The 15552-nt window shown below is 34.9% G+C and overlaps 1 protein-coding gene across 4 annotated transcripts in view; it reads left to right on the top strand.

Moving 5' to 3' along the window:
- ERGIC2 (ERGIC and golgi 2) overlaps positions 1 to 15552 on the top strand; it is a 46447-nt gene that overhangs the window by 22791 nt on the left and 8104 nt on the right. For 3 of the 4 annotated variants that reach the window (XM_023738064.1, XM_023738066.1, XM_004383611.2), the window contains 4 exons: positions 2734 to 2835; positions 3751 to 3846; positions 10634 to 10689; positions 11579 to 11677. In XM_023738064.1, the coding sequence (XP_023593832.1) occupies positions 2734 to 2835; positions 3751 to 3846; positions 10634 to 10689; positions 11579 to 11677 (353 nt within the window). The remainder of the gene's footprint in view (positions 1 to 2733; positions 2836 to 3750; positions 3847 to 10633; positions 10690 to 11578; positions 11678 to 15552) is intronic. The other variant, XM_023738065.1, reaches the window with a different exon arrangement.

Below are 15552 nucleotides of genomic sequence, written 5' to 3'. Positions count from 1 at the left end.
ACCAGCACCAAAAGTAACTCCAGAATATAAGACATGCATGATTGTGAAGCTTTTAATTTCTGCTGGCATTGGATCCAAAGATTTTAAGTCTTTAGATGTATAGATCTGAAGATGTCATCTGGCTTGGAAGCTTCCCACATTATCATGTTCTGCATCTTAACAAATATTTTGGAATAGGTCTTGCATGGCCCAAAGATAGTCTGACATCTCCTGAATAATGTGCATACCAAAATGTTCTTTACCTTTAGAATTTGCTAAAAGAGATTTAAATTTACTCTCAATTGGTAGCGTGCTTTCTTAAAATATTGAGGATCTCAATAATCACTCTCTTTCTATAGTTGTACATTTCATCCCCTGTGTTATGGATTGAGTTGTGTCCCCCAAAACTGTGTGTCAACTTGGCTAGGCCATGATTCCCAGTATTGTGTGATTGTCCACCATTGTGTCATCTAAGGTGATTTTTCTATGTGTTGTAACCTCTATGATGTTAATGAGGCAGGATTAGAGGCAGTTATGTTAATGAGGCAGGACTCAATCTACAAAATTAGGTTATGTCTGAAGTCAGTCTCTTTTGAGATGATATAAAAGAAAGAAGCGAGGAGAGAAACGGGGACCTCATACCACCAAGAAACAAGAACCAGGAGAATAGTGCGTCCTTTGGACCCAGGGCCCTGTGCTGAGAAACCCCTCAACTGGGGGAAGATTGATGACAAGCACCTTCCCCCAAAGCTGACAGAGAGAGAAAGCCTTCCCCTGGAGCTGGCACCCTGAATTCAGACTTTCTAGCCTCCTAGACTGTGAAAGAATAGATTTCTCTTTGTTGAAGCCATCTACTTGTGATATTTCTGTTACAGGAGCACCAGATGACTATGACACTCTGCGTAGATCTAACCTGTCTAGTTTCTGCTTTTTTATTTCTAAATTTAATGTTTGTTTCGAGTTAAATATAGTGTAAAAATGACTTATTTTGAATAAGCCTATTTTACCAGTGTTCTGAGTGGATGGTGCATAAGTATTTTCTCTCTCACTTGCATTTCTAGAAAATGTTTATTGTTGTGATGGGATATGAAGTATTATCAGATTTACATTTGCTTTTATTTATTTTTGTGTTTTGAAAATTATTTTTTTTTAATACTGTGTTTTAGGTGAAAGTTTACATGGTGAATTAGATTCCCGTTTAACAAATTTTATACTAATGGCCCGGTGACATTGGTTACAATTTTCACAATGTGCCAGCATTCTCATTATTTCCGTTCTGTTTGTTCTGTTTCCATTGATCAAGCTTCCCTGCCCCTCCTTGCCTTCTCATCTTTGCTTTTGGGTAAATGTTGACCACTTGGTCTCATAGTTGATTGTTTAAGAGCCATATTAATCACAGGTGATAACTGTTTATTTTATAAGCCAATCTATTACTTGGCTGAAAGGTGACCTCCAGGGGTGGCTTCAGTGCCAAGTTCAAAAGGTATCTTAGGGTGATAGTCTTGGGGTTCCTCTAGTCTCTATTGTTCCAGTAGATCTGGCCTTTTTTTAGAAATTTGAGTTTTGTTCTACATTTTTCTCCCATTCTATCCAGGACCTTCTGTTGTGTCCCTGGTCAGAACGGTTGGTAGTGTTAGCCAGGCCCCATCTAGTTCTGGTCTCAAGTTAGAAGAGCTGTGCTTCCTGTGGGCTCTTAGCTCTGTGGGCTAGTTTCTTCTTTGAGTCTTTGGTTTCCTTCATTCTGTTTTGCTTCAGACAATTAGAGACCAATGGTTGTGTTTTTATTTTTTAAGTGTTTCTGTATAATTTTTAACTTGCTAAGTTAGAAATTTACTACAGATGACTTGGTTATTTAAAGATAGAGAATTAAAGGAGGTAATATAAGACAGTAACAAAAGATGCAAAGTAATTTCTGAAAAATGGTGGGAGGCAACATGTCTCAGTGGTAGAAGTATTAGAGAGAGGAACAAGTTTTATTATTGCTTTTGTTGTTCTGGAATAAATAATTTTGTAAGTTATTATGAACATAAAAATTTAAAAATCTTCAACTTGTTCTTTGTGTATTAGGTATATTTAAAAAGAAAAGTCTACCGTTAGTTCTTGAAAGTATACTTCTCTGTGATTTGATGATTTATATGTTGATATTATTTTTAAAAATTATAGGAGAGTATAATATTTTGTTTGAAATGACCTTGTCATTGAATGAGGTTCAGCTTTTCTGGATAAGGGGAAGCCAGGTGATATTGCATGGCACTGTGAGCTGATCTATAATGAGAATAGATGCTTGTGGTATAGATGTATACCCCAGTAATCTTTTGCTTCAAATCCATAAAATCTATTGTGTGGCCCCTTATTTGTCTTTTTCTTTGTATCTGTAACACTTAATTGAATGCCTGACAAAAAGTAAGAATTTTGTAAATGCTGCATGCATGAATGATGAATTTAGATGCTCAGGTGAGCAGATGTGCCTCGTTCGTGACCCTGACTGCATGTCTGTTATTGATGAAATCAGACATGCTCCTGGAGCCCAGCTGTCAGACTTGTAGCTGCCTCACCTCACTTTCCCTTCTTTCAAGGAAGTGCTGGAAGAAAACTTGGTACTTTCTTTAGAAAGATGGGTAATCCCTCTCTCTCTGATAGTGAGTGTATGACTTAGCTAAATCTGCTAACCATTGTTATTTTTAAATAAGTGTTCACTTTCTTTGTATACCTTACTGTACTTTATCAATTATTGTTTGTTTGTGTTGTATTTAGGATGCTGCAGCTTATACAGAGTAGGCTGCAAGAAGAACATTCACTTCAAGATGTGATATTTAAAAGTGCTTTTAAAAGTGCATCAACAGCACTTCCACCAAGGTGAGATGTATTTTTTAAATGTTCAGCTGTGTATTAAAATGAGTTTATTTTGACATAGCTTTAATATTAGTTTAGTTCCCTGAATCTTATTTTTCTTTGAAAGAGAAAATAGAATTATTCTGCACTGTGAAGATACATTTTAAATTTATAGCCTGATATTGATCCAGATTATCACAAATATGTTATTTCATTTTCATTAATTAATTTTCTCTTTTATGTGCATAGTGAACCATTTTGCTTTGTTACTTTGTTTTTTACTTTTGTTATTGTGTAAATATTCTCCATATAAAATTGTATTAGGTTTAAAGAACATATTAGTGGCATTTACTGTTGTAAGTATGTATAAGTTTTGACTAGGAATTTTGTTTTTTTAATTGCATTTTTTTTCTCTTTTATAGATTAGTATAGTGATATTTGGAAACGCCAGGATCATGAAATGAAATCATGAAAACCATTTAAATTTAAATTTAAGAATATATAAGGAGTTTTTACATTTGCTTAAGAGAAAAAATGTCATTGTGTCTTTGAATTTAGATGGCATCTCGTTTTTATTCCCATTCTCCCCTCCTCCCTACTGTATAAAGTGCTAGAAACAGATGAAGAAAATATGTCTTAGTTGGACTAATTCTTTTAACTTTTTCTTCTATCATTGGGTTTAATCTACTAGTTAGATTTGGAGAACCATGAAATTTTAGATTTATATAAATATAATAGTTATGTAATAATTATGTAATTTTTCCATTTTGTAGATGTATCATTTTTTAAACTTTAGAAGACTGCTATTCTCTTTTTAAAATTTGCAACATTGTCTAAAAAGTAATCTTTAGGGATTTTTCTCTCTATGAAATGTGCCCACCATAAAATGGTGACTGTATTGAATATGCCTTAGGTAATCTTAATGTCTTGTTGTAACAGGGAAGATGATTCATCACAGCCTCCAGATGCATGCAGAATTCGAGGTCATCTATATGTCAATAAAGTAGCAGGAAATTTTCACATAACTGTGGGCAAGTATGTTCTTTTCACTTACTGAAAATACTTTAGACAAGGTGGGAGCTTAGTTAAAAGTAAAACTTTGCTAATCAGCTAATATAAAGGGTTGCTTAAAATGTGTATCTGTATTTTTGATGTCATGAGATATTGATGTTTGGGGCTTCAATCTCAGGATAGAAAAGATTACCAACTGTAAAAACTATCCCAAAACACAAGTAAAGCAGTCATGTAGTATTTTATATATTAAATTAAATTAACTGTAGGTAAATCCTAATTAGAACTTTCTAATTACCAAGTTTTAATACCAGAAAGTCCTTATCTAAACATTTCATTAATTTACTCATTTTATTGGTATGGTATTAGGTTTTAGTTTTGTTTTACTTTTTGGTGGTACTCATGAAAATATAATCCCAGACAAATATTTTTATATTGTTAGAAATAAAGCCCCTGGGTGGTACAAGCAGTTTGCACTAGGCTACTAACCTATAGGTTGGTGGTTTGAACCCACCCAGTGATGCTACGGAAGAAAGGCCTGATGATCTGCTTCCATAAAGATTACAGCCATGAAGATCTGATGAAGTAGTTCTACTCTGTTATATATGGGTCACCATAAGTTGGAATTGACCCAGCAACAGTGGGTTTGGCTTTTGGTTGGGCTAAAGATAAATTAGTTAAAAGTTAGGGAAAAATATCTAACCACCTGCCTTCATGAGCAGCGCTCAGACGGTAACTGTCATATAAATAAACACTTGATACATTTCTGAATGGATGAGCAGGTTCCCTTCCTCCTTCCCCTCCCTCCTTCCTTCCTTCTTTTTTTCTTTTTTTATTTAATGTGAGCTGTATAGGTGAACAATTCTTCCTGGTAAAGGTACATTTTTGAGTCCTTGCTGTGTGCAAAGTATCATACTAAGCATAAAACAGTGAAATAAAGAGACAAGGTACTTGCCCTTAAGGCACAACATTCTGTGAGAGAATCCAAGCTTTAAACAGTGAATTGCGTTATTAGTTATTTAATTATAGTTGTATTGAGGGCTGTAAAGGAGAAGTATGACTGATAAAAGACTATATAACAAGGTACCCGACCTACTCTATAAGTCAGCGGAAGCTTCTTGAGGAAAACCTTTGAACACTAATGGATGATTAAGAATTTAATATATAAAGGAGGGGAAAGGCATTCCAGACCATAATGTAGGGAGAATCATGGCTAGGGGATAGATTTTTTAAATATAGAAATAGCACTAGATTTTTGTGAACAATGACTTTGGTGTTTATAATTTGCAGATCAGACAATTATTTGATCTCTTTTGTTCTTCTCTCCTTAAAATTTCATGTTTTGTTGTTTTGTTACTGTTATTCTACCTGCTTTTCCACCATGTAGCTGGGAACCATGGACTATCTGGGTATCATAGAAGTAGCATGTATCATTTGGCTCAGAGAAATTTAGAAAAAATTTTTGCACCATCGAATGCAAACAATTCCCTAATCGAAGACTAACTGAAGGAGGGAAACTTCGACAAATATTTTATGAGCCTGTATTATGGCTTTTTCCCCCCGTTTGGTCTTGTTTTTTCAAATTCACTTCTTTCTCCATGTAATAACTCATACCATCAATAAGAGAGGCAGAATGTAAAAGCATTTGGTATGTATCATCTCAGGAACATCTTATAAGCCGACTCCTAATTTTTGGTATTAGGTATTTCAAGTTCAATATTGATCTTTTTGAAGATCTCATTACCTCTCAGACCCAATGTTATTCTCAACTATTATTTAAAGGAAAAATAAACAGAACATGATTTATAGTATAGTAATACATATTTCAGTATGCAGATGCTTGAGCATGAATACACTAGAAGACCTAATGAAATAGGCAGATGCTTGCCACCTATATGTAGAATCATTAGGTGTACAACAGCTATAGATACATACTGAAACAGATGTATTGGCAACTCAAATACCATGAGTGGCATTTCTGTGGATGAGATGCTAGTCTGTAATAGTGAAGAACTCTTTGTAATAATGTGAGCAAACAAAGTATAATCTTCCCTCAATTTCCTGAGATATTTATTGTATATGGAAACCGCAACAAAGTACTTTGTATCTGTAAAATGAAATTAAGTTCTAGATTCAGATAATTATAAATAGGTTTTTCACACACATGAGTGTCTCTTAAATATACATGGGAGAATTCTTCTTTGTGTGAGACTGTGCAGTGCATTGCAGGATGCCTGGCTTCCCGTACTGCTGTTCACTAAATACCAGTAGCAACTCCTCCGTAATAATCGTGACAACCAAAAGTGCCTCCCCCGATCCCTCACCAATTTTCAAATAACCTCTCCTCTACTAAAAATCAAACAGACTAGATTCCCATCTGAGAGGTAGAAAGTGCAATGTACCAGGAAAAAAAAAAAAAAAAGATAAATTCTGAACATCTGGCCTTTCTATGGAGAGTAAAATATCAGAGAACTACAGTATCTGTAACAGGGTGATTTAATTTGATTCTTTTAATTTTTTGAAAGATGCTTGCTTACGCTATTATTTCATAAATGTTTGGGTATACATCTGTTAAAGAAAAAAGAGTGAAGTACAACTTAAAATGATTCTCTCTTCCTCTCAGTAAAATCCTGAGGAGTGAAAGAAAATGTTGAATTAAGGTATAATATTGTAATTCGATCATTCAGGAAATTCCTCTTTCTAAATTTGTACTGTTTGAAAACTATAGCTGGAATACTGTTAGAGTACTGGTATCAGTGGAGTTAGGATAATAACCTGCGACAGTAGACTTTCTTTTTAGTAGTAAGTTTGAGGTAATATACATCACCATGAACACGGGATTTTACCAGACCAAAATATTAATCATTCCAATGCATAAGGGAGATGTTTTACTGCACAGGATTTTTATTATATACTTTATGTTGGATGTTAATGTATTTTCCTAACCATTATTTACTTTTTTTTTCCTTAAATGCCCAGTGCTCTGAGTACAGTATAGAACAAAGTAAATATGTAGAACCAGTAGGGCATTTAATTGAAACCATTTATTTGGTTACAGGTAAGTAGACTAAGTTGTTTTATTGGGGATGTTTATTTCCATTTTTTTTAGTTAATTGTTAGAATTGGTAACTGGGTAAAGCGAGAGTGAGGGATAATTTCAGGAAATCTCCAAACTGATGTTTTGAAAAGTTTTTTGACCAGGAATGGGGGAGATTAGTAGTTATTCCTGAAAATATGAAGGAATTAAAAGAACCAGTTAAAGTTGCAGATATAACAATATATAGCAGAGCAAAGGGCATGGTTTATTGTAGGAGTAGGCAAACTATAACCTGTGGGCCAAATCCAGTCCACCACCTATGTTTGTATGGCACATGAACTAAGAATGGTTTTTACAGTTTTTAATGGATGAAAAGAAATCAAAAGAGTAATATGTCATGACACATGAAAAACATGAAATTCAAATTTCAGTGTCCATAAAGTTTTATTGGAAGACAACTACACTAACTTGTTTATGTGTGGCTGCTTTTACATTGCTTTGCCTGAGTTGAGTATTTGTGAAAGAGATTGTATGTGACTCTCTCATCACTTTGTGCTGTGGCTAGTGCACTGCATTTTCACAGTGTTGTAGTTATTGCTTGACAGCATTAGATTCCCATGTGTATTGCTGTACTGAAACATTTTATTTTTTATTGCTATATCAAAACAAGACAAAAAGAAATGTGGGCTTTGAAATGTACCTTCAAGGCACAGCAGAGTATGGCCTATTTTGTTATCAAATTTGACCGTAGAACATGGTGTTTATTATGCAATGACACTATAGCTGTGCTAAAAGAAATACAGTATATGTCACAATTAACAAACTAAGCACTCATCATAATATTTCTAATTCACAGGAAAGCAATGGTTAGAAACATTTTTAAAAAATTATAATGGAATATCTCTTCACAGCAGAATGTTTTCATAAAAATAAAAAATGAAAATGAGGCTGTAACCACAGTGAATTTCCAAGTGGTTCATTTGTTAGCGAAGTAAGGAAAGCCATTTACTGATAAGTTAATGAAATAGTATTTGTTTGTAGTAGCCGAAGAAATGTGTCCAGAGAAAATAAACTTCCTAAGACTATTAGCCTTTCGGCAAGAAGAGTTGCTCCAGCTTAAGGGCATTGAGAGCAGCATTAATAGCCAATTAAAAATCAAGGCAAGTGGTTTCATGGGATGTCCCAGTTAATTGGCCTAATAACATGTTTAGTGCTTCTGTTCTACCTCCTAATTTGTTGTATAGTTGCTGGGATCTTAAAAGCTTATAAGGGGCCATCCAAAGCACAACAATTGGTCTCTATTCATCTGCAGCAACAGAGAAAGGAGAGTCAGGAATAGGAGGAGAATATGGATTGTGTGACTGATTGCCTCTATGAACAACTACCTCCTTTGCCATGAGAACAGAAGAACTGAATGGTTCCCAGCTACCATTACTAAACATTTTGATCAAAGATTCTATAAAAGGGGGAAAATGTAGAACAGAATTTCAGATTCTTACGGACTCTAGACTTTCTGGAGCCATGGAGGCTGGATGAGCCGCTGAAACTATTGCCCTGCGATAATCTTTAAACCTTAAACCAAAAATATCCCGAAATCTTCTTAAAACCAAACAGTAGTTCAGTGACTAGTAAAAATGTCTGCCTTGAGCATTATGCTGTATTAAGAAATATCTATATGGGATCAAAGTGATGACAGCAGCTCAAAAGATTAGATGGGAACCTTAGTGGGCAGGGAGTTTATGCCAGTGGAGGAGGAACAACTAAGAAAAGGAGGGTGAGAATGGTTGCTCAACTTGAAGAATGTAAACAGTGTCATGTAGAAACTGTTGAATTGGTGTATGTTTTGCTGTGTATATTCTCAACAAAATATAAAAAAATCAACGCAAGTGATTTTGAGTGGTTTTCCTTGACTCTTGATTAGTCGACAGATGTTACCAATACTGCTCAGTTGTTCAGTTAAGGAGTCAATGCTGAGCTTGAAGTAACTAAAGAATTAGCTTCTATGACTAGCCTGTGTGGAAAAACTACAAGAATATTTTCAAAGAAGTTTAGATAACATAAATTCAGTACAACCTGAGGTGGAGTCTGTTAAGATGTATTTTAACTGATGGTAGTAAAAACGTGCGTGGAGTAGAAAAAGGCTTCCTTGGATAAATTTTCAAAGTTTATGAAAATGTAAGTTGTTGAAAGCTTGTAGTTATTCATTGTATCATCAGCAGGTACTTTGCAGAAGATGTTTGAATCTATCATGTTTTATTGAACCAGTAGTGTCAGTGGTGAACTTCATTTGCTCTGGTGGAGTTAACCATTGTCATTTCCATGAATTTTTGTCAGAAGTAAAAGCTGAGTACCCCAGCTTGCCCCACTACACAACAGTATGATGGTTGTTTAGTAGTGATAAAGTTTTATTGTGATTTTTTTTTGTTGTTGTTCAGACCCTCGATTGAAATTTTTCTGAACAAGAAGAACTGCCATCAACCACTGTTAACAAACACTGAATAGCTTTGGAAATTATTTTTGACAGACTTGATAATGTTTCTTAATGAATTTAACCTAAAATTAAAAGGCAAAAACTGCGTTTATATACAAAAGTTATACTGTGATAAAATTATTTGAATGATAAGTAATGTCAAGCTGCTGTATACACTGCCTGTGCTGTCAATAGTTGAAACAAGAAACGAGATCTCCATTCCTACACTTGAATGTATTTTGTGTGTGTGTGTGTGTGTGTGTGTGTGTGTGGTAAAATATATATAACAAAATGTTTGCCATTTCAACCATTTTTATGTGTACAATTCTGTGACATTGATTACGTTCACCATGTCATGTTGTGTGACCATCACCACTGTCTGTTACCCATTTTTTTCACCACTTTTAACAGAAGCTCAGTACACCCTAAGCATTACTTCCCCATTACCCTTCCCACCTGTCCCTGGTAACCACCACTAGACTTAGATCTCTATGCATTTGCCTATTCTGATAATTCATACCTGAATATATTTTACATGCAAAGGAAATTTTCATATTACAAAATCCATTTAACTGTGCAATCCAGGAGCTTTTGCCTTAACTTTAATTGGGAGTGATTAATGTGTAATGTAATGGCATGTTAAAAGACAAATATCAAGAGAAAAATCTAATAGAGTTCTGTAAATGCCTTCTAAGCAGTGAATATGCTCAAGTAAAACATGCTCACATGATTAATATATTCAAAGATGAAATATGTAAAATCTCATTAGAAGTCACCATTAATAGATAAACGTTTGTGATCAATTTTGAAAATAGGGAACACTAGCTCTAAACCCCAATTAAATAAAATATTTTCTACCTGAGATAAAGAATTCCATTTTTGTCCCTAAACCAAAAAAAACCAAACCCTTTGCTGTGGAGTCAGTTCCGACCCACAGTGGCCCTATACCTATGTTATAAAAAAATTGTTCCTCAAGTATTATGTTTTGAATTTAATCAATAAAAAATTAGTGAAATTTGTTTTCATGTTATCTAAGTAATTACACAATACCCTTGATATTACATCTTGGCCAACAAAGTGTATGCTATTTATTATCTGGCTCTTTAAAGAGAATATTCGCCAATCCCCCCTTCCCCCAGGTTCATTGCTGAAATGAGTAGACATGTCTACTTATATCATAGGTCAAATGCATTCTTACATTGTTTTTTATTACAAAAAATTATAATTTAAGAAAGATCCACTTTCTGATTTTAATTAGTTATATATTAAAAAGTTATTTCTTACTCTTTTTTCCCTCCTTTCAGGGCAATTCCGCATCCCCGGGGTCATGCACATTTGGCAGCACTTGTCAACCATGACTGTAAGCAGTTTCTGAAAAATTTCTTGTGAAGATATCTTTGAAAAGAAAGTGGTGTGTGTGTATTTTAATTTTAGTTTAGGTACAAGGTAGGGCTTTGAAAATGGGCTTTTCTGAAAACAGATATCCAAAGAAGAAAATAAATGACTGCGTTTAGAGACCGTAATCCATTTTCTCTTGTCTTCAAGCTTTCTGTATTTCTAATAGGTCATAGTTTCAGATGTTGCTGAGGTAGGAAGGAAAGCCTTGAGTGTACTTTATATTGCTTTGTACATGTTTCCACTGGTTTTTATGGATAATAATGTATGTGAAGTTTAATTTGGAAATCTAAATATGGACATATATACTTGCACATATAAAGTCTTCAAGTTATTTGGTGTAATGATTGTCATAAAAGTTAGTTTTTAAAGTCTGCTTTAGAGAACAAAAACAAGTAATACATTCCATGAGAAATTCACTTTGGTCATATATAGCAATGGTATATATTAAAAGTATGTCAGATAATGAGCAGTTTTGTTATGGCTACATGAAGGTCATCACAATTTTTCAAACAACATAGATGTTTTGCTGTATGATTTAGACTAGAAAAAAATATTTTTTTAGACATCAAGATTAGATGTAATATCATTTCTTAAAAGTTAATTTGTATGTAATTATGAACTTTTGAGATATAGCATTTTATCAGAGTTTACTTACCTTATACATTTAATTTTTAGTTATTCTCACCGTGTTTATATGTATTTTTCCCAAAATAATGTGGTTTTAAATACTATATTGTTATACCTGCAGATTTTCGATATCTCATTTGAGCATAGATTGTAAATCAGTCTCTAACGTGTGGTTTGAATAATATACTTTCTGTGCTTAGTTGGTTTTATTTTTTGCCTCTTAGCTTACAACTTTTCCCATAGAATAGATCATTTGTCTTTTGGAGAGCTCGTTCCAGGAATTATTAATCCTTTAGATGGAACTGAAAAAATTGCTGTAGATCGTAAGTATTTTATAATCACTTTATAGATTTGCATGCAGAAAATTGTTCTTAAAACCTTAATATTAATACATTTTAAATAACCCTCTCCTAACTCCCTTGTAAAGATAATCTTTAAGTTGATTGATGAATGAGAAATGTATGGGAAAGGTTTGTTCTAGTAGTGGCTGAAATTTGAATGTTAAAAATGAGCCATTGTTGTTAGGTGCTTATAGCGACCCTAAGTATAACAGAATGAAACATTGTCCAGTCCTGCACCATCCTCGCAATCATTGCTATATTTGAGCCCATCATTGCTGCCACTGTGTCAGTCCATCTCGTCGAGGGTCTTCCTCTTTTTTGCTGACCCTCTACCTTACCAAGCATGCTGTCCTACTCCAGGGACTGGTCCCTCCTGATAACATGTCCAAAGAACATGAGACAGTCTCAACCATCCTTGCTTCTAAGGAGCATTCTAGCTATACTTCCTTCAGTTTTGTTCGTTTTTCTGGCTGTCCATGCTATATTCAATACTGTACGCCAGTACCATAATTTGAGTTTGTCAATTCTTCTTTGGTCTTCCTTTTTCACTTTTCGCATGCATACGAGGTGATTGAAAATACCGTGACTTGGGTCAGGCGCACCTTAGTCCTCAAAGTGACATCTCTTTGCTTTGTAACACTTTAAAGAGGTCTTTTGCAGAAGATTTGCCCAGTGCAGTTTCTTTCTTTTCTTTTTTTAGACATTTTTTTTTTGTTGTTTATTGTTGCAGTTTAAGTGTAAGTTTACATTTCAAGTTAGTCTCTTATACAAAAATTTATACATACATTGTTAAGTGACTCTAATTGCTCTCCCTATACTGTGCCTCACACTCTTCCTTTCCACCCTTGATTTCCCATGTCCATTCAACCAGCTCGTAACCGTCTTTGCCTTCTCATCTCACCTCTGGACAGAAGCTGCCCGTTTAGTCTCATGTATTTACTTGAGCTAAGAAGCACACTCTTTACGAGTATCACTTTATGTCCCACAGTCCAGTCCAATCTTTGTCTGAAGAGTTGGCCTCAGAAATTGTTTCAGTTCTGGGCTGATAGACAATCTGGGGGCCATTCTTTATGGGGGTCCACCAATCTCAGTCGGACCATTGAGTCTGGTCTTTTTACTAGAATTTGAGTTCTGCACCCCACTTTTCTCCTGCTCTCTGTTGTGTTCCCTGTCAGGGTGGTCATTGGTGGTAGCTGGGCACGATCTAGTTCTTCTGATCTCAGGCTGATGGAATCTCTGGTTTATGTGGCCCTTTCTGTCTCTTGTGCTAATACTTTCCTTGTGTCTTTGGTGTTCTTCATTCTCCTTTACTCCAAGTGGTTGGGACCAATTGATGCATCTTAGATGGCTGCTTGCAAGCTTTTAAGACTCCAGATGCCATTCATCAAAGTAGGATGCAGAACATTTTCTTGATAAACTTTGTTATGCCAGTTGACCTAGATATCCCCTGAAAGCACGGACCCCAGACTCCCACCTCTGCTACTCTGTCCCTCGAAGTGTTTGATTGTATTCAGGAAACTTCTTAGCTTTGGTTTAATCCAGTTGTGCTGACTTCCCCTGTAGTGTGTGCTGTCCTTCCCTTCACCCAAGATAATTCTTGTCTACTATCTAGTTAGTGAATAACTCTCACCCTCCCTCCCCACCCTCGTAACCATCAAAGAATGTTTTCTTGTGTGTTTAAACCTTTTCTTGAGTTCTTATAATAGTGATCTTATACAATATTTGTCCTTCTGTGACTGACTAAATTCACTTAGCATAATGACCTCCAGTTTCCTCCATGTTATAAGATGTTTCACAGCTTCATCGTTGTTCATTATCGTTGTGTAGTATTCCATTGTGTGGATATACCATAATTTGTTTATCCATTCGTCCATTGATGGGCACCTAGGTTGTTACCATCGTTTTGCTATTGTGAACAATGCTGCAGTGAACATGGGTGTGCATGTATCTATTCGTGTGATGGCTCTTATTTCTCTAGGATATATTCCAAGGAGCGGGATAGCTGGATCATATGTTACTTCTATTTCTAGCTTTGTAAGGAAGCACCAAATTGATTTCCAAAGTACCATTTTACATTCCCACCAACAGTGTGTAAGTGTTCCAGTCTCTCCACGACCTCTCCAGCAGTTATTATTTTGTGTTTTTTGGATTAATGCTAGCCTTGTTGGTGTGAGATGATATCTCATTGTAGTTTTGATGTGCATTTCTCTAATGGCTAATGATCGTGAGCATTTCTTGATGTGTCTCTTAGCTGCCTGAATATCTTCTTTGGTGAAGTGCCTGTTCATATCCTTTGCCCATTTTTTAATCGGGTTATTTGTCTTTTTGTTGTTGAGGTTTTGCCACTGCAGTTTCTTGATGGCTGCTTCAATGGGCATTGATTGTTGATCTAAGAATAATGAAATATTTGACAAGAATAAGCCATAGGAGAAAATAAATTAGGAGTTGAAAGTAGACGAGATCAGGAGTAGAATTTCAACACTTTCAGCCAGTCCCGAAGTCCACCTTTCAGCCAAAGATTAACCTGTAAAATAACTGTTGCCGTCGAGTTGATTCTGACTCATAGCAACCCTGTAGGACAGAGTAGACCTACCCTGTAGGGTTTCCAAGGAGCAGCTAGTGGATTCAAACTGTCAACCTTTTTGGTTGGCCACCAAGCTCTTAACCAGTGTGCCACCAGGGCTCCAGCCAAAGATTAGACATGTCTGTACAACAAACAGTAACACACATGAGAATCGTGCTTCTTATTCTTAGCTCAATCAAGTATATGGGACCAGATAGGCAACACCTACCAAAAAGCAAAGACGAGAAGGCAGAAAGGACAGGAAAACTAGAAGAAACGGACACGGGGAACTTGGGATAGAAGGGGGAGAGTGCTGACATATTGCAGGGATTGTAACCAGTGTCACAAAATAATTTGTGTATAAAAGTTTAAATGAGAAACTAATTTACACTGTAAACTTTTACCTAAAGCACCATAAAATTAAAATAAATTAATGAAAAATTGGGGAAAAAAGAATTTAAACACTCTCTAAATACTATATAAAAGATTAATGTGTTAATAGGATACAGCTATGCTTTTGCATATTCACCAAAGAAAGAATAAAAGCAAAAAGAAAATTTTGACATTTTAGAAGAATTTTCTTCTTTCTAAAGGTTACAGATTTCTAAAATGCATGCTTACCATTTTAGAGGCCTCTTTGATGAATTTTACGAATGTCGGAAACTAGAATTATTCTACAATGGTTTAGTTATTAAGCATTAGGAGTAGTACCTTGTAGCGTAGATACCTTTTATTAATGTTCTTTAACCTTCTACTCCATTTATTATACTAGTTTATCCAAACATGGAAAGGTTATTTTCTTAGTTTTGTAGTACATAGTCTGTTCTCATGTTTCCTGAAGGTTTTTGATTGGCTTCCTGCTCTTAAATAGTCATATTGTGTGACATGCCCCACCCATCGGACCTTTCAAGGATTTTTAAGGCTTCCTCTGCTACTGTGAAATTAAGGATTTAACTTTTCACTAATTTGAATAGATTAGTATTCTTTCTTAATATTTTACTCCTTTAGCGTAGTTTTGTAATGAAAGATGTTTTACTTAGAATATGTGTCTTGTGGTAACTATACTATTGTAACTTTATTTTACTCTTCTTCATTTCTGTGCTATAAAGACATACCATTTCTATTTTCCATATTTGATAAAAGGATGATAATGATTATAAAGGATATCTAAACCACTAGTTCATCTTTTTTAACATCTTCTAATATATGTGTGTGTGCCTATTTATGCTTACTTAAAACTGGTTTCACCAAGTATGAGTATATTGCTTTCATTGGTTCTTTCTTCAAAAGTTAT

Source organism: Trichechus manatus, unplaced genomic scaffold (genome assembly GCF_000243295.1).
Source record: "Trichechus manatus latirostris isolate Lorelei unplaced genomic scaffold, TriManLat1.0 scaffold00112, whole genome shotgun sequence".
In the NCBI taxonomy this organism is placed as follows: Eukaryota; Metazoa; Chordata; class Mammalia; order Sirenia; family Trichechidae; genus Trichechus; species Trichechus manatus.
This window is presented reverse-complemented; position numbering and strand designations above follow the sequence as displayed.